General features: G+C 41.7%; 1 protein-coding gene across 2 annotated transcripts in view; it reads left to right on the top strand.

Moving 5' to 3' along the window:
- LOC122877516 (cadherin-2-like) overlaps window positions 1-26719 on the top strand; it is a 122283-nt gene that overhangs the window by 6037 nt on the left and 89527 nt on the right. For both annotated transcript variants that reach the window (XM_044199156.1, XM_044199157.1), the window contains exon 2: window positions 1591-1729. In XM_044199156.1, the coding sequence (XP_044055091.1) occupies window positions 1591-1729 (139 nt within the window). The remainder of the gene's footprint in view (window positions 1-1590; window positions 1730-26719) is intronic.

The raw sequence follows: 26719 nt of genomic DNA, 5'->3' as shown, positions 1-26719 counted from the left end.
CTCAAAATGATGCCGAAAAATTAGTGCATGCATTTGTTACTTCTAGGCTGGACTACTGCAATTCCTCATTATCCGACTCTCCAGTTGATCCAGAATGCTGCGGCACTTATACTGACAGAAACTAGGAAAAGAGATCATATTAGCTTCTCTGCACTGGCTCCCTGTAAAATCCAGAATAGAATTTAAAATCCTTCTCCTCACCTACAAAGCTCGTAATGGTCTGGCACCATCATATCTTAAAGATCTCATAATACCTTATTACCAGACTAGAACACTGCATTCCCAGAATGCAGGGTTACTTGTGGTTCCTAGAGTCTCCAAAGGTAGAATGGGAGCCAGAGCCTTCAGTTATCAAGCTCCTCTCCTGTGGAATCAGGTCCCAGTTTGGGTTCAGGAGGCAGACACCATCTCCACATTTAAGAGTAGGCTTAAGACTTTTCTCTTTGATAAAGCTTATAGTTAGGGCTGGCTTGGGTGAGTGCACCTCTTTCCTCCCTCCTTCTCTCCCTCTCCGTCTGTATGCATTTTTATTCCATTACTGCATGTTACTAACTCGACATCTTCTCTCTCCTGTAGTTTTGTGCTTTCTCATTTTCTCCTCTCTCCTTCTGTCGCTTTCAGCAGGTATTTCTGCCTCCAGAGCTGCAGAGACTGGATCTGTGGTTGTGGGCCGCCTGCTGTCCCCGTGTTCCTGTTCGACAACTGCTGCTACAGTTGTTGTTATTGGCTCTATTACTAATACTGACATTATTTTTCCTATAGCTGTCATTCCTATTATTACTAATTTATTAATATTAACACTACAATTACTTTTCTACTATTTTAAAAAACATTCTAGGTGTTATTTGCACATGGAGGTGGAGGAGCCCTAGTGTTCCAGCCCTCGAGCTTCTCTTATTGAACTGAATTGATGCTGTCTGTTCCTGCTGTGGCCATCCATGCGTGGGGGCGCATTTGTGGGAAAGATTGTATGGTGTTGCTATGCACCTGCTTCCAGTTTGATGCAGCCCGAGTGATATGTAATGCCATATTGATTAGGCATGTACTGTACTGTATGAAGGCGTATTTGCATTGCGACGTTTAGAGGAGCTGTTGGAAAAGTTATGTTATGTTTTCTGTAAGACCGACATTTGAGGCTGAGGCCTGTTCAGAGTTGTCATGGGATGCAGCCTCGGCCATTTTTATTGTTTCCCGGTAGAGTAATGTTTATGTTTCGTTGTTGTCCCAGGCTAAATGTTCTCTGTATGAACTGAAGTGCATTGATAGTATATTTTTGCACACAGGTGGGCACATTCATATATGCCCATGTGTACAGTACCCTCCCACCCCCAAATAATAGGGCTCCCCCCGACAGCTGCGGTGAACACTGCTTCAGTCAGACCTGGGCTTTATAAAAAGGTTTCTTATTGGCTTCACAGTTTTCCAGCTTACAAATGGAGTTTTGAATGAGGTTGTGGATGCTGATGACTGACTGGATGCAGGAGAAAGATTCAAGAGGTTGGGAGGGCATCCACATGTGATCTAAGATGCACGCACATATCTGAATACTCTTTTTATTCCCTTTCATCTTTCTACTCTTCCCCTCTCCAGGCTGCTGTTCTGGGGGGACAGTACGAGCGCTCGTTGTCAAGCAAGCAGGGGTCGTTGCCATGCACGAGGGGCTTTACTCAGAAGGAATACATCATCGAAATGGACCAAGAGCTGGCAGAGGGACAGGTTGTCTTCAACGGTCAGTACACCCACACACACAAGCACACACACGCACACACACACGCGCCACTGTCATTGAGAAAATGCCTTTTTTTTCCAGAGAAAAAGCTGTGTTGTACTTCAGTACAGTGTTGGCCCAACTACAGCCGTTACTGTCCTGTTTGTTGCTCGTCACTGTAGTTTTTGCTGTTTCACTTGTGCCTGTATCTACAAGGCAAAAATGGAATCAATAACAAAACTCCACTGCTCGCAGGCTACATCCCGGCTCCCATGACAGCTGACTTCCTGTCTCTCAGTGTGCACATCACTGACTCTATATAACACATACATGTACAGTGTGTGGTGGAGATCGGTGGATCAGCGGCAGTGTGTTTTCCACTTAAGACTGAGCTCGTGCCAGGAGTGTGTGGTCAGATGCATGTCAGTCGGATTACTGCGTGTCCGGCTGCCCTTTCAGTTGTTCTCTTTGTTAACGCAAAACAGAGGAAACTGGCGAGCTGTGAGCAGATAACCATGACAACAGTGTGTGGAAGCATTTTAGATTTGACACCATAGATGGAAAAATATTTTATTAAGGTAAGGCTGTTTGCTGTCTTTTAAAAATGCAACTGCCTTACAGTAACGTTACCATAACAACAAATCTGACGTCATGTTAGCTTATCATCCCGTGAAGCAGCATGACTGAACGGAACCATGTTAATAAATAAAATGTTACATTGTCTGGCTTTAAGAGAAAATCTGGGTGGAGTACTTCTGTGTAAAATCAAGAATATACTGTATTTATAACCCAAAGTGTTACCTTTCTTCTTCAATTCCAAAGTAAGACTGCAGGCCTTCAAAAACCCATATAGGTCAAACGTGTTAACATGGGTTACGAGACCTGCTGTTGTTCGCCAGGATCGGTCAGCATCTTGTGTCTGTGTGCTCAGGCTGATCAGTAAGCAGCGTCCACTGAGATCGGCTGAGAGAGCGGGGCGGGGGGGCTCTCTCATGGGGGACGATGCTGCTCTGGTCTGGCTTGGTTTTTCTCCGCCTCATGTCTACATGTGTCTGCGCTGGGGGAGACGTGTGCTGATGCCTCTGCCTATTCGCTCCATACAGGAAGTGCCCAGAGCCTTTGATGCCTCTAAATCAGCATGGCACTGTGAGACCATTCTGCCGTTCAGTATCAGTGAAGGGGAAGTGCCCCGGTAGGTCAGCCTCAGTGGGCTCTGATGAGGGCTGGGAGGCTGCCGGTCTGAAGCCAGTGTGAACTGGTAAAGTGTATGAATGTGAAGCTGAGGGACTTTGCTGGAATGAAATCAGCTTTTGTTGTGTTTTTGTGATTTTATTCTGAAGGAATGTATGAAACAGAGCTAGTCTAACCACATCGAAGTACCAGGCAAAAACCTGACAGTAACTCAGCGCAGAGAATGTGTGTGTGTGTGAGTGTGTGATCACATGTTTGTGTGCTTCAGTGGACTTGTATGGGCTATGTGAAGTGTAACAAGGCAACAGTGACTGAAGCTGGCGGAGCGGCTAGGGAAACAAGATGAGAGAGTGTTTCGGTGCGTTTGTCTGTGGTGATGCTCATTTTTTGTGTGTGTGTGTGTGTGTGTGTAGGTGAAGGGGGTTAGGAACCAAATAACAAAGCCATGTTGTTTATACAGTGTAACAAATACTAATTGCTACATCGTATGCAGCCAGGCTGCTGGAAATGGGAAGAGAGAAAGATCTGTGTTGTTGTCATTGTCTCTGCACCCCTGGATTGTGATATGTATAGCATCGCCAGATTCCTGCCAATACGCAGCCCTATTCCAAACTTACTTCACCCATATGAAGCCAGAAATGCATGCTGCAGGTGTGCTGCAAAGTAATGAATGAGGCAGACAATGAACACTGCGCTGGGCTGTTTTGCTGTGCTACAGTATTAAGTGTGCCACACTACTTCCATGGTTGCGTTGGTGCTTTTCCACTTTAATAATTGAACATTTTAGGTAATGAAAACAGTAACAGTGCTGTGTTGTCATGATACCATCTCCGTAGTCCCCTGCATTAGAGTTCTTTCAGCCTTCTGCAGTAGTTCTTTAGTCCCGCTGGCCTTTCATTCTCTCTCTAGTGTTGGTCAGGTTAGTTCACTTCACCTTAGCATTTATCACATTAGCCTTTTTGTTCTCGCATTGGCCTTAGTCACGATAACCGTATACTCATTTTGTTCAAATTATTTCTACTATCCCTTTAGTTCTCATGTTAGCATGGCAAACAATAACTATATACAGTAAATGCCAATGCCAGAATGCACGCTGATAGCAGAGAAATGCAGCTAACAAGTATTCTAACTTAGGAAACAGCCGTGTGTGTTTTTAGAATTGCAGTGACAAAAAATCTTGAACTTAAACTGCTGAGTCAGATAGTCAGCTCATTTGAGTTAGTGTTAATGCTAATGCTGCTAATATAAAGCTAAACATAGCATAGCATCTCAAACAGTGATTGAGATAGTGTCGAAACTTTGCTTGATTTGAATGGAAAGATGCCAGCGATCAGAGGAGTGTTCACAGCGTAACACTAGCTGTTAGTTCTTGTTTTTTGTACGATATGTTTCCAAATGAAATAGGATTGTCTTTTTCTCTCCATAATTACACAAAGTCAGTAAGAGTGGATAACGTATGCAGATAGTTTAGCTCTGTTTGCAGCAGGATGGAAGGGACCAGTGCAGGCTGTCTTTGCTGGGTTACAATCTGATGGCTCTGGGCACTGTTAATTATTTAATTGGAGCAGAGGAAGACTGAATTATTAATGAGAGGATGGAGGGGAGAGGCATAGTTATAAACAGACAGACAGACAGACAGAGTGTCGGGGGGGGGGTCAGCAGCAGAGACTCAGACTGGAGACAGACGGTAGGAGGAAGCAGGAAGTAGCACTGAAGGTTATGCATACCGACACCTAGTTTTGAAAACAGTACAGAAAGTTCCTGATTGAAGTCAGAATGTTGACAGTTTTAAACAGTATTTTATTTAGCCACTTTTTCTACAGCTGCTTGTGTTTTAGAATTGAGCTTGAAAAAAACGGGATGCTTATATTTCTCAAAGTAACATACTGAAATATCAATGTCAGTACCAAAACTCAGGCATCCTATCGGCACTACAATTTTCAAATTGTTACTGTTAAAGTGAATAGGTTCTGGTGGGATTGACCAATAAAAGATTAGCTTTAAAGATTGTGAACCAAACTAACCAGCAAAAATTCAAATGATTCAACGCTTACAGGAAAGTGCCTAAAAGCAGTCGTGGCTGAGTCAGGTTTCTGTTTCTGTGGAAAGGAACCAAAAATAAACAGGGGAATGGAAGGTTGATTCAGCTGCTGCCAGACCAGTGTTTTAGTCAGTGGACAGTCCCTCTGCGCTCATGTGGTTTTGTACTGGCACATGCGTGTGTCTTCATGTGTTTATCACTGCAGTGTGTGCTGTTTCTTTCTCCAAGTACAGTATGCATACGTGTGTGTGTGTGTGTGTGTGTGTGTGTGTGTGTGTGTGTGTGTGTGTGTATATATTTGAGCTCCATTGCTTGCTTATGCTGTGTTTGCATGTGTGTACGGTATCTGTGTGTGAGTGTGTGTGTCAGGCCGAGGTCAGTGGCCGTCCTGCACTTCCTGTGGAGCGCGGCAGGGCTGACAGCTCTGACCTTCCCATTTTCCCATCCATCCTTCCTATTCAGGCAGAACGCCTCGCACAGCCGGCTGCTGGTCCGCGCTGCCATCCACAGCCACGGAAACCCCCGTCCCTCAGCCAGCAGACACTGAGCACATTCATCTCCCCACATCCTCCCTCTAAAACCCCCTCTCTCTCGTTCCTCTCCCTTTCTTTTCCCGTTTCTTTCTCTTCTCTTGTCATGCAGGGGATTGCCCTACTTTATTCTAGCCTCATATATCACTGTCTCCCCTCGCTGTCGCATTCGGGAAGGGCGGCCGAGATACAGAATGCTCTCTCTCTCTCTCTGAATCAGTCCCACTCTTCTTCTTTCCCTCTCAAGTGATTCCTGCTCTTGCCATTGTTTTGTCTCTCAGGGGCTTGTTAACATCTTAGCAATGGGATGTTGATTGCTCTTATGTTTTCACTTCTGAATGTAATGTAGTGTTTGTTACTTAAATTTTGTAGTAGAAAGTATTCAATTTGTACCACTCCAAGGTATAAATTATTCATTAGATTTTAAGGATGGCTGGATGAATGTCAGTTCTTCTGTTCAACACTTTGTTCACTACATCAGCAACGCTTTCAGATCAAAATATCTTGACAACTACCAGTTAGGTGGCAGTATGGACCAAATATTTTTATGACTATAGACATTTTTATTGTGATACAGTAAATGTTCTGGAAATTCAGTTGATTTATAGATAAAATAACCAGTTTGGAATATCTGCTTTTGGCTAATACAGTGCTTTATCACTCATCATGGATGCTGTAATTCAGTGTCATAAAACAGTCCATCTCACTGATTTGTGACATTGCCTGCAGTAGCCTAAAAGATATTACAGGGATGTCAACCTCAGTAGAAATAGTATAAATCTTGAGTACAAATCTCCATCGTCTCACGTTTTACACCGCCACATTGCCAACCCCACTGCCAGCCAGGCTGATGCTGAAAGTGACGTGGATGTTTCTGGTCCCCAGAGGTTGAATTCTAGTGTGTTTGCTGAGCACATCCATGCTCCTAATAGACCCATCAGATTTTTTCACCTTTTATTCAGAGGGAGTTTCACTGAGAACACCTGACTATTGTGAAGGCTCTGATTACTAAATGTAAATAAATAATACTTTGTGTGTGATGACAGTTTAGTTTAGTTTTAACAGCTAGCACCTAGGCGCTGTCCGCTGTCCAGCGTGCTCCAGGCTCTGTGGATTTTGGAGGCGTCTTGTGACTTTTTCTCTCCCCCTGACCCGCCGGAACAGCACCCTCTCTGAGTTCCGGGACCTCCTGATTTACAAATGAAGTGCTGTATATATATGTACATTCTTTGCTGCAATAGTGGTAAGGCTCTAAGTATAGCAAAACCTTCACTGTACATGTTACATTTATAGCTCAGTGAGACAACTTTATGGGCTCAAAAGCTGTAGCAAGATTGGTTTTCTTCCATTCATACTCATAAAGCTCATAAATAAAATGAGAGCTTTTGGACATTCCGTACATTGCCAAGTGATCAGTACAGTACATTTGATGTATTGATCATCCTTTAGTAATGAATCATGTTACATTATGGACCTGTCTGTAATATGTTTTGCTTACTTTCCGGTGATATGTGATCCATATTCTATCATTTGTTGAAGTGACGGACGGACCCTTTGCATCAAGTTTAACAAGTCATTTTTTTCCATATCCAGGGTTTTTCCTGCCTCAGAATGGGCCTTTGGGGGGTGACTGCGCACAACACTGAGCATGATCAGTCCGCATAAAGTTAGGGTTGGGCGATATGGCTTCTAAATAATATGTCTATTTTTAGGCTAATATGCTGCGATATACGATATATATCTCAATACACACATTTTCTCTAAAATAACACACTGTATAGTATAATAATAGTGCAATCACATGATGACATTATAGACCATGATGCATTGCTGTAGATTAAACTACCCAACAGTATATACAGTAGTTAAAATTAGCTCAACCTGAAACATCTGCAGCAGTAAAATGCAACACACACATTAATGCAGCAGGAATATGAATCCAGAAACATCAGATATAACAGGAAAACACTGAAAGCAGCATTTTACTGCACAGTGAGGACTTTAAGTAAATGTAATACTATATAATATAATACTTACACACTTTTACCTTAGTAAGGTTTAGAATGCAGAACTTTTACTTGTGGTGGAGTGTGGTGGTTGGTATACATACTTTTGCTTAAGTAATGGGCCTGAATACTTCTTCCACCTCTGGCTAGCAGTTAGCTCACCCACAACCCAACTGCACCTGTGTGTTACCAGCCTCCCCCTTTAAGGAAGGCAGCCGTGTGGGTAACCAGTGTGTGACGGAGTGTAGCTGGTTTGTTGTGGGAAGTGAGTCTTTCAGGGTAGTTATGTTACTTCAGTCAGCCATAAAGTGTCCAGATTCAATTTTCAATTCAATTTTATTTATATAGCGCCAATTCATAACAGAAGTTATCTCATTGCACTTTTCCTATAGAGCAGGTCTACACCAAACTCTTTATAATATAGATATATGAGATAAGTTCAGGTTGCAGTATATTAGTTTCTGAAAGGCTGTGTGTTGTGTTTGCTGCCACAGAAAATAAATTAAAAGTTCCAGTTTGTTACTACGGCGGCGTCTTGTACTCTTCACAGCAGAGTTGAAGCTGGCTAGTTAGCAGCTACGAGTAACATAAGGCTAATGTCTTTTTAAAATAGCCTAAAACTGGAGGGCTCCCAAAGCCGTTTTGGAGCTGCGGAGCAGGAACCGCAGGTAGAGTAATCAGAGCGATCAGATGATTGATCGTGTTTTCTCTTAGGATTTTTCCACCACAGCGAAAAAAAATCAAAATGACTAGCTAAGTTAGCTTTTCACTGTGTTGTGAAGAGAAGAAGACGCCGTAACCTAGTAACGTTAAGTTTTTATTTCTCTGTGTCAGAAGCGTTCTAACCTACTGATTTTCCTTCGGTGCTGCATAAAATCACTTTGGGGGGGGCGCGCCAAAAATGTCCCTATGCAGGACAAACCCTGATATCAGGTGATCTAAGAAGAAAGCATATTCTACTGGTGCACTCATTGGAAATGCCTCTGGATCAGAGAGTCAGTTAAATTACTAAACGTAGTATAGGGGACTGCTGAAAGGGAGGTGGGAGGCTTCTGTCAGCACCAATCAGGAGCAGTTGCCATTTATATCACTGCCAGTGGTCAGTGAGGAGGGAGGAGGGTGCCTTCTGTCACAGCTAATCAGGGGTTCATTCATGTCCTCACTGGCTAAAACCAATCTGTCTTCTCCCATCATCATCATTATCATCAATAGAAAACTCCTACAGTCAGTGACCAGAAACATATGAACCAAACAGCATAACACAATTTCATGTCCACACTTAGTTTGCATGTGAGAGTGATGTGGTGGGTGCCAGGAGGGTGTAAAAAGCACAAAGACTGTAGTGTAGCTGGGAAGTGGCCTAAACACAAGGTCATGGACCCATCATCTTTCTTTAGATTTTACTGAACAGCCCTCTGAGTTGAGAAAATTCTAATTAGAAGCCATGGTCCAGATATGACACCAACATTGTGGCACACTGTACACTGCACACAACATCACTCTTACATGCACTTTATATACTGTAAACCTGTAAATACATGTAAATATCAAAGTTCAGCATCATGTGGCTTTAAATCTACCAGCCAACCCTGTCCTATAAAATACATGTATAATTTGCTTAGCCAAATGTACCTGTCCAATACAGGAAACGAAATAGCTGCCTGAATTATGTTCACTGGCAACAATTCTGACATCCTTATACTGCAGGTAACAGGGAGACGGTAGGGTTGAATGGTGGGTCACACAAAGCACACGAGTTTGACACTAAACACAAGGCTATATTTCTATATATTTGTTTTATTCTATGTGGTCTTTGCATTGTGATCCCCCCAGGACGTTTTTCCTTGCCACTGTCGCCAAATGCTTGCTCATGGTGGGATTTGTTGGGTCTCTGTAATTAATATTATAAAGAGTACAGTCTAGCCCTGCCCTATAGGAAAAGCGCAATGAGATAACTTCTGTTATGAATTGGCGCTATATAAATAAAATTTAATTGAAAATTGAATTATATTAAGTAAACACGCCTTGTCTCGTACTTCCTGTCAACATTTACTTTATAAATATTTAACCAAGACCACAATCTTAACTTACTGCTTTGAGTTGCCTGAACATAACCATGAAAATGTTAATCCTGCATTATTTGTCAGAGCAGATATTCTAGGAAAATTTTGCATATCCATTCTATATAAACATTTTGCATTGGCATTGAACAGTTTGCAGATTTGTTTAATATAAACCAGCTGTAGCACACACGTAGATGTGGGCAAAAGGAATTGTGTGTATCCTTGAGGTCTAACAAACGCGTTGAGTGCATTCCCTTCCTCAATTTATTTTTATATTTTCAATCTTGCATTGTTTACATCCATGTTTACTAGCTAGCAGGCTTCTTCTTCACTGCCTTTGTTGACGCATTGCTGCATATCTTTGTGCATTAATACCACCTGTCAGTCAGTGGAATAATGTTCCGTTGGCAGGAATGTATATTGCCTCACCCGTGTGTACGCATTTGTGCCCTTGACAAACAAAACTGGGACCCACTCTTAACAAACCTGCTCCATAGCACTACTAGGGGTCAAAAACTGCACAGGGAACCTTTAACTTGTCAGAGAATGTGTAATCCACACACTGTAATTAAAAATAAAAATATATTTTAAAATGCTAATTTGTTGTATGTGAACGGAGACGGCATTGTACCAGAACTCCTGTTATAATTAGCCATACAAATTTGAAACTGTAAGATAACATTGCATAGCTGTTTTTATAAATCAAAAATTACAGAAAATCTGAATGTTATCAAACATCATAATAGAAGCTTGTTAATGAGGAAGAGTAGTTTTCTTTCTCCTCAGTGAGTGTTTTGTCCCTGTGGTGTCTGAGTTGGAGCACTGGAATGGTTGTAATTACAACCTAGCTGCCAGGAATTGCTGACACCCCAATCTGAAAGGAGCACAGCCACACTTGATGTTGTTTTATGCTCATCACTTCACTGTTTTAGTTCATTTGCATGTGATGGGGGTGAGAGATTGATATTACAGCTAAAATGTAAAGATTTATGAGGACACAATTAAAAGCATGAAGTCCAGGTCTAAGTGAGATGTCTCCCTTCTGATTTCCCTGGCTGTTAACAACCACAGTGTGAGGAGTGAATGAGAGGTCAGTCAAGGTTAATGAAGCAGGATGTGCACAAGGTAGAGCTGGAGGAGTGTTTGCATACGTGTGTGTGTGGTGGAGCAGGGGGAGTGTTAGTATTGTTGCCATGCAACCATTAAGCAAGTTTTTGTTCTGTGCATAATGTTTCACACATGGCACATAATTCCACTGTCAAATGAACTGTGATGAAGTTACCATAAACAAATTAGACCATAGTAGAGATGTCCAAAGTTACTTCTGCCCACTTGAAGAGGATAAACCTGTTGGAAGTAATTTTGCCATCTGCCTTTTAGTCCTACCATCAGCCTTTACTATTATCTGCGAATGCTCGGTTGGTGCTGTGAAGTGTGTTCAGACTGAATGGCTAGAGTTGAAAACGTTTCAACTTAAGTGAAAAATCTGCACTCATCTTGAAACTTGTCTCCATGAATGTATGGAGACAAGAAAAAGAAAAATTACTTAAGATTAGTCAGAAGCTGAGGCTAAACACAAACATACTCCACACACACACACAGTCCATGCACACGTTACTAGCTAGTTTACTACTACTACTACTACTAGCTAACATCTGTACAGTTGGTACACTCGCTGTTAAGGACGAATAAACTTGGACTGCGAAAACAGCCCAGCAGTCAAATTTGAGTGAATAATGCAAGGTGCACACATTTGCTTCACATTCAGTCTAAACACACCTCTTTCAAGTGTTTGTGCCATAAAGCACTATCCCCTGGTGGTAGTAGGCAATTCAATTCAATGTCCTGCCTAACGTGTTCTAGGTTGCATTAAGCACTGTCGAAATGCAGAAAAATGCACAGGTTTAAGTGCATGTAATGCTTCAATAAGTACTTTTAAGTTTACCCAGGTTGGTTTACTTTCTTCCAACCACTTGTATTGAATGTAGATTCTTTTCTTCACATTTGCACATCGCTATTTTTCAGCAAAGAATTTGTAAAAGTCTCAATAACTGCTGATCAGTATCGATGTTGTCAAAGTTGAAAGCTGCACTAATGAATATTTTAATATTAACAATGGATCAAATGACTATGTGTTAAATGAATCTCTGCAGATGGCCTCATTCATCCCACCTTGGATGAAGCAGCTCTCATATCTAGAAATCTGGTCGAGTTCATTAGTGGACCTAAACTATGACAACTCAGAGTTGAGACCAGAAGGCAGAGTTGAGGTCCTACATGCTTCTCTGCGCCTCCAGAGCAGTTACCCAACCAAAACTCCTTAGTGATGGTGTCTGCCCCCCGACCACTTAAATTAATAAAACCAAAAGTTAACAGAAGAAGAGTTATACATAAAGACCTAAACAAAAATGCTGCAATAGCACAACAAAATAGGAGAATTAAATATGGACTCTTAAACATCAGATCTCTGTCATCTAAAGCTGTACAAGTGAATGATTTAATATCAGAGTATCATATTGACTTATTTTGTCTTACTGAAACCTGGCTGGATCATGAAGAATATGTTAGCCTAAATGAATCCACTGCGCCCAGTCATATTAATACTCACATTCCTCAAGACACGGAGGAGGTGGAGTTGCAGCCATTTTCGACTCAAGCCTATTAATCAACCCTTAACCTAAATTAAATTATAACTCATTCTGAAGCCTTGTTCTTAGTCTTTCACACCCGACCTGGAAAACTCGACAGCCAATTCTATTTGTTATAGTGTACCGCGCTCCTGGTCCATATCGAGTTTTTATCAAGTATAATTACCGATAAAGTAATTATTGTCGGTGTGTCACCGGGCTGTTTTCTGAACCCAAATGCAGTACACACAAACCAGAATGGAGTTAAGGTTGGAACAGTTTTATTGTGCAGATAGTAGTAGGCATGCGAGGAATCTGGCGTGGTTTGTGGCCGCCCCAAGGACTCGACTGGACCAGGTCGAGGGAGTTTACTGGCGGCGCTCCGGACAGGAACAAGGTGGGCTGGTTCTGGACTGGTGAGCGTAGTGGGAAGGGCTGAGCTGACCGAGTGGTGGACATGGGAAGCCTGGAGCTTGGTCCTGGAGAAAAGCAGGCTCCGGGGGCGAATTCGGCCTGATGGCAGGGTGGCGTGGCAACTGGTGTGGTCGTGGAGATCCGGGAGACCCAAGGACAGACTGAAGCTGTGATCACCGGCAGAGCGAGAGTCTGTGGCAGAGACAGAAAAGAGTTACCACCAAGACAGAAAATAAGAACGAAACTTCACTTAAATGTAGCAGGAGCTGTTACGTGGTGCTCGTACGCATGTACGGAGACGATCTGGCGTCAGTAGTGTGGAAGAGCCCGGTAGATAAGCGGAGTAGATTGGTGATGATTGGAGTCAGGTGTGCCGGTGATCAGCAGCAGACCGGAGATCAGGAAGCCAGGCCAGAATGCAGACACACACACACACACACACACACAAGAACGGACAAGGGACAGCCAGGAAACACAAGGAAGGGAAAAACACTAGAGTACACTAGGATCAGGGGCATAGTGGCTAACTATGACAAGGTGATTTCAATATTCATGTGGACGTTGAAAATGATAGCCTTAGTACTGCGTTTATCTCATTATTAGATTTGATTGGCTTCTGTCAGAGTGTACATATACCCATTCACTGTTTTAACCACACCCTCGACCTTGTTCTGGTATATGGCATTGAAATTGAGTATTTATTAGTCTTTCTACAGTATCCTTCTTTATCGGACCATTATTTAATAACTTTTGAACTGCTATTACTGGGCTACATGTCATTAGGCAAATACTCCTACACTAGATGTCTATCTGACAGTGCTGTAGCTAAATTTAAGGAAGTGATTCCATCTGCATTTAATTCAATGCCATGTCTCAATATAAAAGAGGACTCCTATCCTAATTTCAGTCCCTCCCAAATTGACCATCTAGTTGATAGTGCTGCAGGCTCACTGCGAACGACCCTCGATTCTATCGCCCCTCTAAAAAAGATAATAAAACAAAGAAGGTTTGCTCCATGGTATGACCCACAAACCCGCAAATTAAAGCAAACATCACGAAAACTGGAAAGGAAATGGAGTTCCACCAATCTGGAAGAATCTCGTTTAGTCTGAAAAGATGCTCTCTGTAATGCCAGAGCAGCAGCAGCCATCATTAATAGAAGAAAATAAGAACAACCCCAGGTTTCTTTTCAGCACTGTTGCCAAGCTGACAGAGCTCTATTGAGCCATGTATTCCTACATCCCTCAGTAGTAACAACTTCATGAGCATCTTTAATGGTAAAATTGTAATTATAGGAGACAAAATTCATCACATCCTTTCCCTCAATCAGCGACGATGTATCCTTAAAGACTGGAACCTTAGAAACAGCTGTAAAACCTGATATATATATTTTTTTACTGCATTTCTCCTATTGACCTTCTTCAACTAACTTCAACGATTTATTCATCTAAGCCATGAACCTGTCTCTTGGACCCCATCCCAACTAGGCTGCTTAAAGACGTTTCACCCGTAGTTAGCACTTCTTTACTGGATTTGATCAATCTGTCTTTATTAACAGGCTATGTACCACAGTCTTTTAAAATAGCTGCAATTAAACCTCTTCTTAAAAAGCCCACTCTTAATCCAGGGGTTTTAGCCAATTATAGACCTATATCTTACCTTCCCTTTCTCTCTAAGATCCTTAAGAAAGCAGTCACCAATCATTTGTGTGACTTTCTACATAACAATAGTTTATTTGAGGTTTTTCAGTCAGAAGTGCATCATAGCACAGAGACATCACATCCTATTACAGACTGGAACATTTAATTGGAATTAAAGGAACCACACTAAGTTGGTTTAAATCCTATCTGTCATATCGATCTCAGTTTGTACATGTTAACGATGAAACTAATCAGTTAGCTAAACTTTAAGAATGTCTTAAGGACATAAAAAACTGGATGACCTGCAATTTTGTTAAACTCCGACAAAACTGAAGTTATTGTACCAAACACCTCCAGGACACATTATCTAAAGATATAGTTACTCTAGATGGCATTGCCCTGGCCTCCAGCACCACTGTAAGGAACCTCTGAGGTATCTTTCATCAGGATTTGTCCTTTAACTCCCACATGAAACAAACTTCAAACTTTAACCTATGTAACAATGCAAAAATCAGGCACATCCTGTCTCAAAATGATGCAGAAAAACATGTCCATGCATTTTTTACATCTAGGTTGGACTATTGCAATTCCTTATAATCAGGCTGCCCGAATAAGTCCATTAAGACTCTCCAATTGATCCAGAATGCTGTGGCACGTGTACTGACAAGAACTAGGAAAAGAGATCATATTTTTCCAATATTAGCTTCTCTACACTATCTCCCTTTAAAATCCAGAATAGAACTTAAAATCCTTCTCCTCATCTACAAAGCTCTTAATGGTCAGGCACCATCTTATGTTAAAGAGCTCATAGTACCTTATTAACTGACTAGAACACTGCGCTCCCAGAATGCAGGGTTAGTTGTGGTTCCTAGAGTCTCCAAAAGTAGAATGGGAGCCAGAGCCTTCAGTTATCAAGCTCCTCTCCTTTGGAATCACAGTTTTGGTTCGGGAGGCAGACACCATCTCCACATTTAAGAGTAGGCTTAAGACTTTCCTCTTTGATAAAGCTTATAGTTAGGGCTGGCTTGGGGGGGCCCTGAACCATCCCTTAGTTATGCTGCTATAGGCCTAGACTGCCGGGAGACTTCCCATGATGCACCTCTTTCCTCTCTCCTTCTCTCCCTCTCCATCTGTATGCATTTTTATCCCATTACTGCATGTTACTAACTTGACATCTTCTCTCTCCTGTAGTTTTGAGCTTTCTCGTTTCTCTCCTCTCTCCTTCTGTCGCTTTCAGCCGGTATTTCTACCTCCGGAGCTGCAGAGTCTGGATCTATGATTGCTGGCCACCTACTGCCCCCAAATTCCTTCTTGCTGCTACTATTATTATTAGTCTTATTATTATTAATATCATTATTATGCCTATCATTATAATTACTATTACTATTTTATTAATTTGCATTGTGCTACTGTATGCTCTCTTTCCTCCTGGCCCCTCTCTCTCTCTCTCTCTCTCTCTCTCTCTCTCTCTCCCAACCTAACACGGCAGCGGCAGACAGTTTCTGCCTCTTAAAGGACGTTTTTTTCTTGCCACTGTCACAAAGTGCTTGCTCATGGTGGGTCATTTGTTGGGTCTCTGTAAATAATATACAGAGTACAGTCTAGACCTGCTCTATAGGAAATGTGCAATGACATAACTTCTGTTATTGAATTTAATTGAATTAAGGTGCAACATTTAAGAGCTTAAGAGCCAGATATTTCTCTCAGGAGTTGGTGGAGACCAAACTAAAGCAAAAAGGAGAGAGTATAATATAATACATATAGTAATATTGGACTTATATTCATCAGGTGGACACAAACATGACTGAATTAATGCTAATGTCGCTCTGTGTCTGCTGGATGTGTAAATGGGCAAATGTTTGCTAACACGATCATCGTCATTATTCTTTTTTAGCTCGTTCCGCTGCTCCTAAGTGGCCCAAAAAAAATAAATAAATCAATGAGTGCAGTTTTAATGTAAGTCAGCATTGGCCATTATAATGCCTCCATCATTAAAACATAGAAATAACCCTGATGGTATTCAAATATGAGCCTAGTTGTAAAACCACAGTAGTGACATGTGGAGACTTGCAGTTCTGCACATTTCTGTAGGTCATATATTTTACAGACATCTCAGACAGTCCATCGCTACTCTTGAACTTTTATTCTTTATAAGACTAAACCACGTCTGTTTCATAATCTGCTTGACAAATGCCATGAATATTTCCTTAATGACAATTGCAAATTTTTCTCTGAACATTTTTGGCTGATGTTGAGGAAACCAGATCAATTTTTTCACTCTGCTTTATTATTCTCTTCCTCATACCTCACATAAAATGACTCTAAAGCCAGCTAGAGACAGTTATGGACCACAGACTAACCACACAGTGCAGACAGAAAGAGGCCCACTTTCTACAAAACTTGCTTTGTGTGTGTTTATGTACTGTATTTGTGTGTGTGGAGGAGGAGATTCCGGGTCTGGTTCTCATTATAACGTCTGTGTGTTGAACTGACAAAACCCAGGCAGTGCCACTCTCAGCTCCACAGATATGGCTGGAATGTGTGCACTGTGTGTGTGTCTATAAGTGTGTACTCCCACGGGTGCTCTTCCAGTTGTGGTTGTTCATGTTCCACTAAATCCTGTCCTCCCATTTGTCTTTCTCTGCTTCCCTCCCATCTCCCTCTCCATCTCTGTCTCTCAGCCAGTTTCAGTTAAATGAATGATGGCTGCATGCCTGACCTCACATCTGACTAATGAATGTGCGTGTATGTATGAGCTCAGGGTTGTGTGGGTACCTCAGTGGTAGTATGAAGGGAAAATGCTTTTCATCTGCTATTTGATGTTCTATATTTGCATAAAACGTTTACATTTCCACATCTTAAACGCATGTTAAATGGAATTATAGGATTATCATATAACTTCAGAACAGAGTCATTGACTGATGACCTGACTGGTGTGTTTTCTGAATTAATATAGCAAACGGCAGTACAGTATATGCAATATCTATTAATATAGTGTAGAAACACTGCCATGAAGGTTAACTGGTCACACTAGCAGTGTATGACACTGTTGGTCTACACTGAAAATATATTGACAAATATTGATAGATTGTCATGAAATACTCAGCAGACATTCATGGTCCCCATAGTAGGTGCTCTAAAGACTTTGTTGATCCTCAGACTTTTCTTCTAGCACAACCAGCAGGTTAAAGTTATCAAATAAATTATCCAGTGAAATCTCTCAACATCTACTGGATGGATTGGCTCAAAATTTGGCGTTCACTGTTCCCAGATGATAAAACCTACTGACTTTACTGATTTCCTTACTTTTCATCTAGTGCTACCAGCAGGGCAAAATCTTTACTTGACCTGTTCACCTGACAGTATTTCACTCCAGTGAAATATCACATCTGCTAGATGGATTAGCACAACATTACATACAGACCTTCATGGTTCCCACAGACTTTGTTGATCCTCTGATGTTTCCTCTAGTCCCACTAGCTGGTTGACATTTTTGGTTGGACAACTGTTGGATGGATTGTCATGAAATTTTAGACATTCATGTTCCCCTCAGGAAGAATTATAATGTAGTGCCATAATCAGGTTAGAATTTCAAAATGTCCAACACTTTGGTTTATGACCAAATACCTGCAAAACTAATGACATTCCCATCAGCCACAGCTGCACTCTGTGTTTAGTGCTAATTAGCAAATGTTAGCATGCTAACACACTAAACCAAGATGGTGAACATGGTAGACATTATACCTTCTTAGCATCAGCATATTAGCATTGTCACTGTGAGCATGTCAGCATGACAACCATAGCCATTTTTACATTTACTTTACCACGACTGCTTAGCTTCAAAAACAAACTCTGGACTTCAACTTTTATCCATAGTACAGTTTGGTACTATGGACTACTGGTTCAAACTAGCCAGTTGGAAATGTCTCTTTTGACTAAGCTAGCATATGAAATACTTTAATACTAATTAGTTAATACTTTATCGCACTGATTGAGAAATCCTGTAAAAAACCATTGTCACCATAAACAGTCCTGCTCATGGATATGCAAGATTGCAATAATGGTCTAATACACCCAGAAATGTTAGAGGGAGAGCTACCATTGTATAACGAGTGTAGCAACATTCCTGATGGTTGACATATTTATATTGTCTCATGGCATATATCATCATATAGCCCAACACTGTTGTCCTGTATCTGTGGAAAAAACTTCCACAGTGATCCTGTTCTTATTTCTTGCTCTTGTTTCTTGTTGAAACACTGTAGATGACTGCATGTTTCACCAATCATCTTTCAGCAACACATTTCATGTGACTGAAGAAACCGAGTTTTGCACATTTAAAGATGGTCTCATTTATAAACCAGAGCGTATGATCCTTACTAAAAGTGTACGTACGCACAAAAGCCAAAAATGGCGTGCGGAAAATTTTTCTTTCAGATTGCATACGCCCACATTCAACCATAAATGGTCAATGCAAAGCACCACATGAACATTGATGCATTTAAATGAGCCTGCTTACGGTGAATCATGGCAACAGCAGCTGAGAGGAAGATGAAAAATCTTTTCACAAATCGAGGTGCTTGTGAGGTGGAAGTTAGAAAGCACATATTGTTTGATGGCCACAGCAGCGAAATTTAACAGATTTATATTATTTTCAAAAGAGGCTTCAGGCAGAAAGGTAAACATTATATATTGTTGAAATCATATCAAACACACCTAACCTGTCGGCTAATTCCCACTGGTAACAGCCGGTTGCCAGAGACCCCAAAGTGGTTAGTAGCCTACTTGTATTTCCGGGATGGCGCGGTTCCGTCAGGTTGGTCTGTCTAACGCTGGACCCAGTTCAGCACATAGATCCAAGAGCACGGCTCTGGGGAATCTAAATCGGCATATTAGCCAGTCATCATTATAGGCCAGGAAATCTCCGTGGTCCCTGAACACTTGTTCCCTCCTGATCCTTCCATTCAGAATCAGATCAGAATCAGAAATACTTTATTGATCCCCAAGGGGAAACTCTTTTATTACAGCTGCTCACTATCACGTCAATGGAATAGAAGTACTAAGCAAATCAAAATATAATACACTATAATACAGGTAAGATAAATTAAGTACAAAGTGGATATAAGTATAAAGCTAAAATAAGTGTAAGTACCAAGTGGATTTAGAGGTTGATAGGTTGATAAGTATGTACGGTATAATAATATAATGTAATAATATAAGTAATAAGTAATAGTGTAATGAGTACTGTCAAGTTAAGTGTAGCTTATTAAGGTGATTATGAGACTGTGGATATTGCACAGCAGTAACAGAAGTATGAATAAATATCAATAAATAGGGAATTTTAAACTGAAAACAGTATATTGCACAGTAGTAACAGTATTGCAGTGATGTTAATGGTCCAATGTCCAGTTTAGTGACTTACGGTCATACAGACTGACACTTAGAGGGAGGAGTTAACGAGTTTGATGGCCACAGGCAGGAATGACTTCCTGTGCCACTCTGTGGCGCATTTTGAGGGGATGAGTCTTTCGCTGAAGGTACTCCTTTGTTTGACCAGCACATCATGGAGTGGGTGGGAGACACTGTACAAGATGGCATGTAGTTTGGCCAGCATCCTCCTCTCGGACACGACTAACAGAGAGTCCAGCTCCACCCCCACAATGTCACTGGCATTACGGATCGGTTTGTTGAGCCTGTGTTCTTAGCCCAGTCCAGTTTATTGTCCATGTGCACACCCAGGTACTTCTACTCCTCTGCAATGTCCACACTGACACCCTGGATGGAAACCGGGGTCACTGGTGCCTTGGCCCTACGTAGGTCTACAACCAGCTCCTTAGACTTTGTCGCATTGAGCTGCAGATGGTTCTGCTCACACCATGAGACAAAGTTCCCCACCACAGCCCTGTACTCAGTCTCATCACCACCGCTGATACATCCCACTACAGCAGAGTCATCAGAAAACTTCTGAAGGTGGCAGGACTCTGTGTGGTAGCTGAAGTCTGTGGTGTAGATGGTGAAGAGGAAGGGAGAGAGGACAGTCCCCTGAGGGACCGCAGCTGTTCCAGCACCAGTCTCTCCAGGGTCATTATGTGGGAGGTCAGTGCCACCGGTCTGTAGTCCTTGGAACCACTGCGACGCGGCGTCTTTGGCACAGGAACGAGGCAAGATGTCTTCCACAGAACAGGGACCCTTTGAAGACTCAGGCTCAGGTTGAAGACATATTGAAGAACTCCACATAGCTGGGGGCACAGGCTTTTAGCACCCTGTGTTGTCCTCTGCAGTGGCAGCACATCCATCATGCAGCGTTATGCACAAGTGTAACCGCAGTATTTCTATGTTTACAACAGTCAGACTGATTACTTCACATGGTGCCAAAATGATGGTGTCACTCAGTCAGTGGTATCCCCACCTTGGGACATCATCTGAAGGTGGAAATTTGACAGGTGAACACATTTTTTTATGTTTTGTTATGCTTGGCCTGCATTATGATTAGGACTGATAATGACGATACTGTCACTGGCTTTATTTCCACACTTTGCTAATTTACACAGTCCAGATGTGCAGTTGGTGAAAATGAGCTGGGTGAGTCGAGGTGAGGAGGCAGAGTGTGTGCGCCATGGCGGTGTCTCAGTGCTCTCTGCGCGGCTGACAGCACAGTCGTGTTCACTGCAGCAATTGTACACACAAAAACCTATATGACAACTAAAATCGTACTTGGTGATGCATGCGCAGTATTTGAAAATATTATTAAGACTACTGACGCTCTGTTCTGCAGTTCTTTAATGCTGTTTGATGTAACCGATGATTCCCTCAGTCCGGTTCTCCTCTGCGCTCCGGGGGTGGGGATGTGACAGCGCTGATGAAATATTGAGCAGACTTTGATTTAAGATTTGAGTTGGCTTATGTCTTTTACAATTGAAAGCTGCTTATGGAATAGTTAAGACACACTACAAGCGCAAGTACAAATAATGATTGATATTAAGTGAAATTAAATGTTTGAGAGGCATCATTATACAATCAGGCTTCAATTCACCACCTCACCATCTGCGTCGACAATTTCCCCCATCTCCCAATGTGCATACACATGAGTCAGAGTTTACGTATAGGTGCACACATTTTCCGGTCAGGCTTGTTTTTATAGATCACAACTTTTGCGTGGGAAGTGGCGTACGCCTCTTTCAGGCCCCGTTTTGTGCGTACGCAACGGTTATGAATGAGACACTGGAGCACACAGGAGTCAGTCTGGTCATGCAGTTTGGAACAGTGCAATCATGTATTTGGAGAGTAAAAGCATGCACAGAAATCAGTGGAGTCTGTCTTATCTTATTCAGGGAGACTGCTGATCTGTTTTTGCAGTACAACCAGAAAGACAGGATGTGTTTGGCTTGTGCCTGTGACCACATCGCCACTGCGATGTTAGTGATGATAACGCTCAAGTTTTTTGTTGAATTTATACCACAGTTTTTGTCCAAAAATTCTAATTTTATTTTCACAATGAAACCCTGAGAGTACATTGTGATTAAGAGCTTTTCTGAAAGATGAGTCTATGCTCTGCAGGTAAACTCTGGAAAGTGTTGCTTTCACTGACCTCAATGTTACCGTTCCTGCAGTCAGCCTACAACACTGTGACACACAGCAGAGCGGCGTCTCCTCTGCCAAGTTCCTTATTTTGCGTTTCCGGACACCTCAGACTGCAGTATCATACTTAAACAATGGCCACTTGCCAAAGAAAAACCAAGGAAGGCTCATGAAAGTTCATTCTTGTCCTTGGAAACGGTAGTTCAAAAAAGTACAAACAAATCTTAACTCAAGGTCCACTTTCCCGCTTTTTCTGTAGCTTTTAACTGCATCTCAAGGTCTTCATCAGTGGTTGGAGTTCATTAAGCAAACTCACTGAGTAAAACATAAAAAACTGAGATACAGCTGAAAGCTCTGAAGATTCACCAGTGAGAGTTAATGCATGACAGATCGTTTCTATTGTTTCTATGGTTACCTGCAGTTTAATGTATGCGGTGCTGATTTACTGTGAGAGCTAATCTATTGACTCTGTCTTTGAGTTGTTCTTATATAAGATGTTGATGGGTACCTGCCAGCCAATGAATAAGCGGTATTTTCTGTGACCATGGAATCATTTGTATAACATGAACATTATTAAGTTAATTACATTATTAATTAAGTCCAGTGTAAATGACTGTGTGGCACCTCTGTATCTACGGTATGGCCAAGAACTGGAACATCATGGTTGCTCCTTGTAAAGCCTGACCTCTGTGTAGAATACACTGGCCATGAGGAAACGCACACTCTTCAGTGCTTCACTGACTCTGTCAACACTCCCCATCACAACCCACAGTTACAGTTCTGCTACGTCACATCTCCACACCTGAAAGTTCAGCTGATGCCCAGCAGCAGTTATCACACGTCCCTGTCTAGGTTGCTAGAGATATGTATTAGGTTATGTATTAGGTTGTAGCTAACAAAACACGAGTTAGTCAGAATAACTCTTCTTCCAGACAATAGCTGCTCTGACAGCAAACTTCACAGACTGCAGAATTTGACTAATTTTTCCTAAAAAGTTTTATACTGCAACCATGCATGTCACTAAAATGTTTTTTTGCCTCCAATCTGCAGCCTAGTCAAAGTCCTGACCTGAATCCTATTGAGATGCTGTGGCATGACCTTGAAAAGGCAGTTCATGCTCGAAAACCCTCCAATGTGGCTGAATTACAACAATTCTGCAAAGATGAGTGGGCCAAAATTCCTCCACAGCGCTGTAAAAGACTCATTACAAGTTATCGCAAACGCTTGATTGCAGTTGTTGCTGCTAAGGGAGGCCCAACCAGTTATTAGGTTTAGGGGGCAATCACTATTTCACACAGGGCCATGTAGGTTTTGATTTTGTTTTCCCTTAATAATAACAACCTTCATTTAAAAACTGCATTTTGTGTTTACTTGTGTTATCTTTGACTAATATTTAAATTTGTTTGCTGATCTTAAACATTTAAGTGTGACAAACATTCAAAAAAATAAGAAATCAGGAGAGGGGCAAACACTTTTTCACACCACTGTACACTGCAAAGGTGGTTTGATAAATTAGTTGACATGGACACTGTTATTGCTAATGTAAAAGAACTGACTTTCAAAAATGGAGTAAGAAGAAAAAACGTCATACACTGAGACACTGACCCAAAATGTTACCGAATGCTGAGCTTCAGTTCATTTGTGACCATGGAAACAGCAGTTGACAAAACCATCGCAACTCAAGGTCCATTTACCTGCTTGTTCTTCAGTGTATAACTAAACTCATCAGTGATCTCTGTTGGTCAAACTATGTAATGAAGACACTGTTTCTAAATGACCTCAGACATATCTTTGGCATTTCTCTGCGGGCATTTACTGTTACACAGTGGCCAACATCTACGCCTAAAACCATTTATCTGTGATATGCTTGAATCCTCCAGTTACCTCCAGTTACCCTGTGGGTGGCTTCAAAACAAAATCTAATTTCTCCAGAATCTTTGCATGAATTAAGAACTTCACCATGTTATTGCTTGACCATGGACCACGTGTCTGTGGAGTTGCCATGTCACACACAGACTGTTACAAGAAGGTTAACAATATTTTCACATAGCACAGGGGGTGTTGGTTGGATTGGTGGCTCAGAGTTCAGAACTACAACTGAGGCTCATTAAGGTCTTTCTTTAATCTGGGACGACAGCTTCCCCTGGCTCTCCACCAGAACACACTCCCAGCCGGGGTGGGGGGTTCAGTTTGTGGGTAGCTGTGTGTTTGATTCACACCACATAATCATGTGGCTTTCTCCTCATTATGTTTCTCCAGTTTTTTCTCCTTTAACCCTTCCCTGAACTTTGTGAGAGGTTCATGCTGAGTTACAGTTTGAGTAGTGTACAGTTTACAGCAATATTTCTGTATGCAAGCTGCTAACGTTTGTTACTGACAGCCAGTATCTTTGAATTTGATGTAAACAAGGCAGTATTCTGTGTTTCCAGAGTGGAGGTCACTATTGGAAAGAGCTTTTTCCAGTGGACCTACAGGATAAACAGAAGACATCTAAAAAGGCCGAATAAACTTAAAGGATTGACCTACTGGGGGTATTTGAAGGCCAAAACTGCTGATCAGGGCAGGAATTTCTCAGGCGGCCACAACTGTCTGTCTTGTAGTTTGTCAAGCAGGGGAACCAGGAAAACAGGAGTAGGATCCAAAATGCAGACACCGAGGCAGAGCAGGTGCAGTTCAAATGATTTAATAAAAACAAAAAAAAGGCTTACACAGATTTCAGGCAGGCAGAGGTCAAAATCAGGGAAGCAGTCCAAAAAAGGCAAACAAATCCAACAGGGAGCAGGCAAAACAAAATCCAGGCAAGGTTCCAGAGAAACAGAAGACAAGTACAACAGAACACACAGGTAACAAAGGCGAGGACGCTTGACATAAGAACAGCGACGAACTGACACAGAACAAAGGAAGCACACAGGCTTAAATACACTCAGGTGAGGGGAGACAACGAGACACAGGTGAAAACGATCAGGGCAGCAAACAATCAAAACTGGCAGGATCTGGGGGGAGAACTGAAGGGAAAAGCAAGGTGAGCAGATTAAATAAGTTTATGAGTAAACTCTAAAATAAGGTGGAGAATTAAGTAGAATTAAAATAGTGAAATAAGAAGTAATTTACTAGAAATAGGATAATGTATTCTTTCAAACATTATATATAATATTTTCAATAGACAAATATACCAGACCTTAACCACAGCGTTTGAAACATAGAGATTCAATGTATTTGTGGTTTGCAGAATTTAGGTTACATGGTGACACATGAGCAAATTCCATTTGTTGTTATTTATATTTGTAAAAGAATATAGGAAAGAAATGGGGCACAGTTGTCTAGATTTTGTCTGAGGGCGGCCCAGTTTCAGACTCTGAAAACCCCTGATGTAGGCAGTTCAGGTTTTATTTTATGGGCAGAAGGTGGGTGACAAAGTTTCTAAATTGTGACAGTCCTTTCTCCACTGTTTGATCTCCTGGCACGTGTTGCATCAGACCCAACCCCAACCCCCATCTCTTCCTTCTCACATCCTAGTGTACCAAACTAGGAGACTATCAGAATACAAGTGAGACAGGCTTTTTTTTCTAGACTTTGTGGTAAAATCCTGTTCTCACCTCCATCATATTGGTCTAGATGGCACCTGCCCTACATGTTGTAAAATCAATATCTGCTGTGATAGTTATGCTGTGTAAGATCCACTGCTTCTACTTACCCAAAAAGAACAATAGAGATATCTAATCCACCCTAAAAGCTAAAGCAAACACTTTGCTCTGATCTGATATTATGCATTGCTTTGACATGTGATTATTGCTGGTGGAGGTTTAAGTGCTATGCAAAGTATCAAATACCCAAATATTTTGTCCCAGTGTCCAGAGCAGAAGGGTGTGATCCCATCTCTGGGGGAAGGCTTGGCTCAGGGACGATTATGGGATTGTGCATGAGGAGGAGGAGGGGGTGGGTGGTGGGGAGGTTGTTGATTTTAAGATGATGCGATTTCAAAGCCGGCATTCATTACAGCCATAATCCAACTGTGTGGTATATGGCTGGAAACAGCCCTCACCCACATTGTTTGTGTGAAGATTGTGTGTGTGTGTGTGTGTGTGTGTGTGTGTGTGTGTCAGATCAATCAGGACAGGGAGACAGCTGTCCTATGAGGATTAGCTGTGTGTGTCTATAGTGTGCATGTCCTGTCGTTCTGAGTTTAGTCTTCTCATATGCAGACAAACACAGCAACAGGCTGACTCTCTAATCTTGGCCTCCAGATTTCAGTCATAATTACTTACATGCCCTCACTCAAATGTTCACCCTAAACCGTTAGTCTTAGTCTCAAGTGTAGCTATAAAGTGTGACTCATAACATGTCATTAAAGAAAACCTATAGCTGTAAACATAGAAATAGCCTCCAATGAAAACGTGAAGACAGAGTGTTTCTATGGCATGTATGTTTTAGTGATGTTAGATGGCGTTACAGATTAGGTTGACTCTTTTTTTCATCTGAGGCTATATTCGTGGATTACTTTTTTGTAAAACATAACTCAGAGTTTGTGGGCTGAGTCTTCCTGCTCTCTGTTGTTATGTCTGCTATTGGTCTTCTTCCATCGAGGAGGTCTTGGACAATTTGGTGTGCTCAGTAATACCTGCTAGGGCTGTCACCTTTTCCAAAAATCAAGTTTGAACGAATTTGAAATGACACGCAATTCATTCAGATGAATTCGAATGCGCATATCAAATCACAGACAACAGGAGAGAATTTCCGATAGCTTTGAACTAAAAATGTTGCAAACAAGGTAAAACATAGAACTGATAGGCAAACTGAACAGTGCGACTTAATTTCTAATATCATTAGCCAGAAACACAAGTCTATCAACTTGAACAGGATCAAGTGCTGTTTTATTTACAATATTACCTGCCGACGAGAACACCCATTCAGAGCGTACAGA

The sequence above is a fragment of the Siniperca chuatsi genome, linkage group LG6 (assembly GCF_020085105.1).
Source record: "Siniperca chuatsi isolate FFG_IHB_CAS linkage group LG6, ASM2008510v1, whole genome shotgun sequence".
Lineage (NCBI taxonomy): Eukaryota > Metazoa > Chordata > Actinopteri > Centrarchiformes > Sinipercidae > Siniperca > Siniperca chuatsi.
This window is presented reverse-complemented; position numbering and strand designations above follow the sequence as displayed.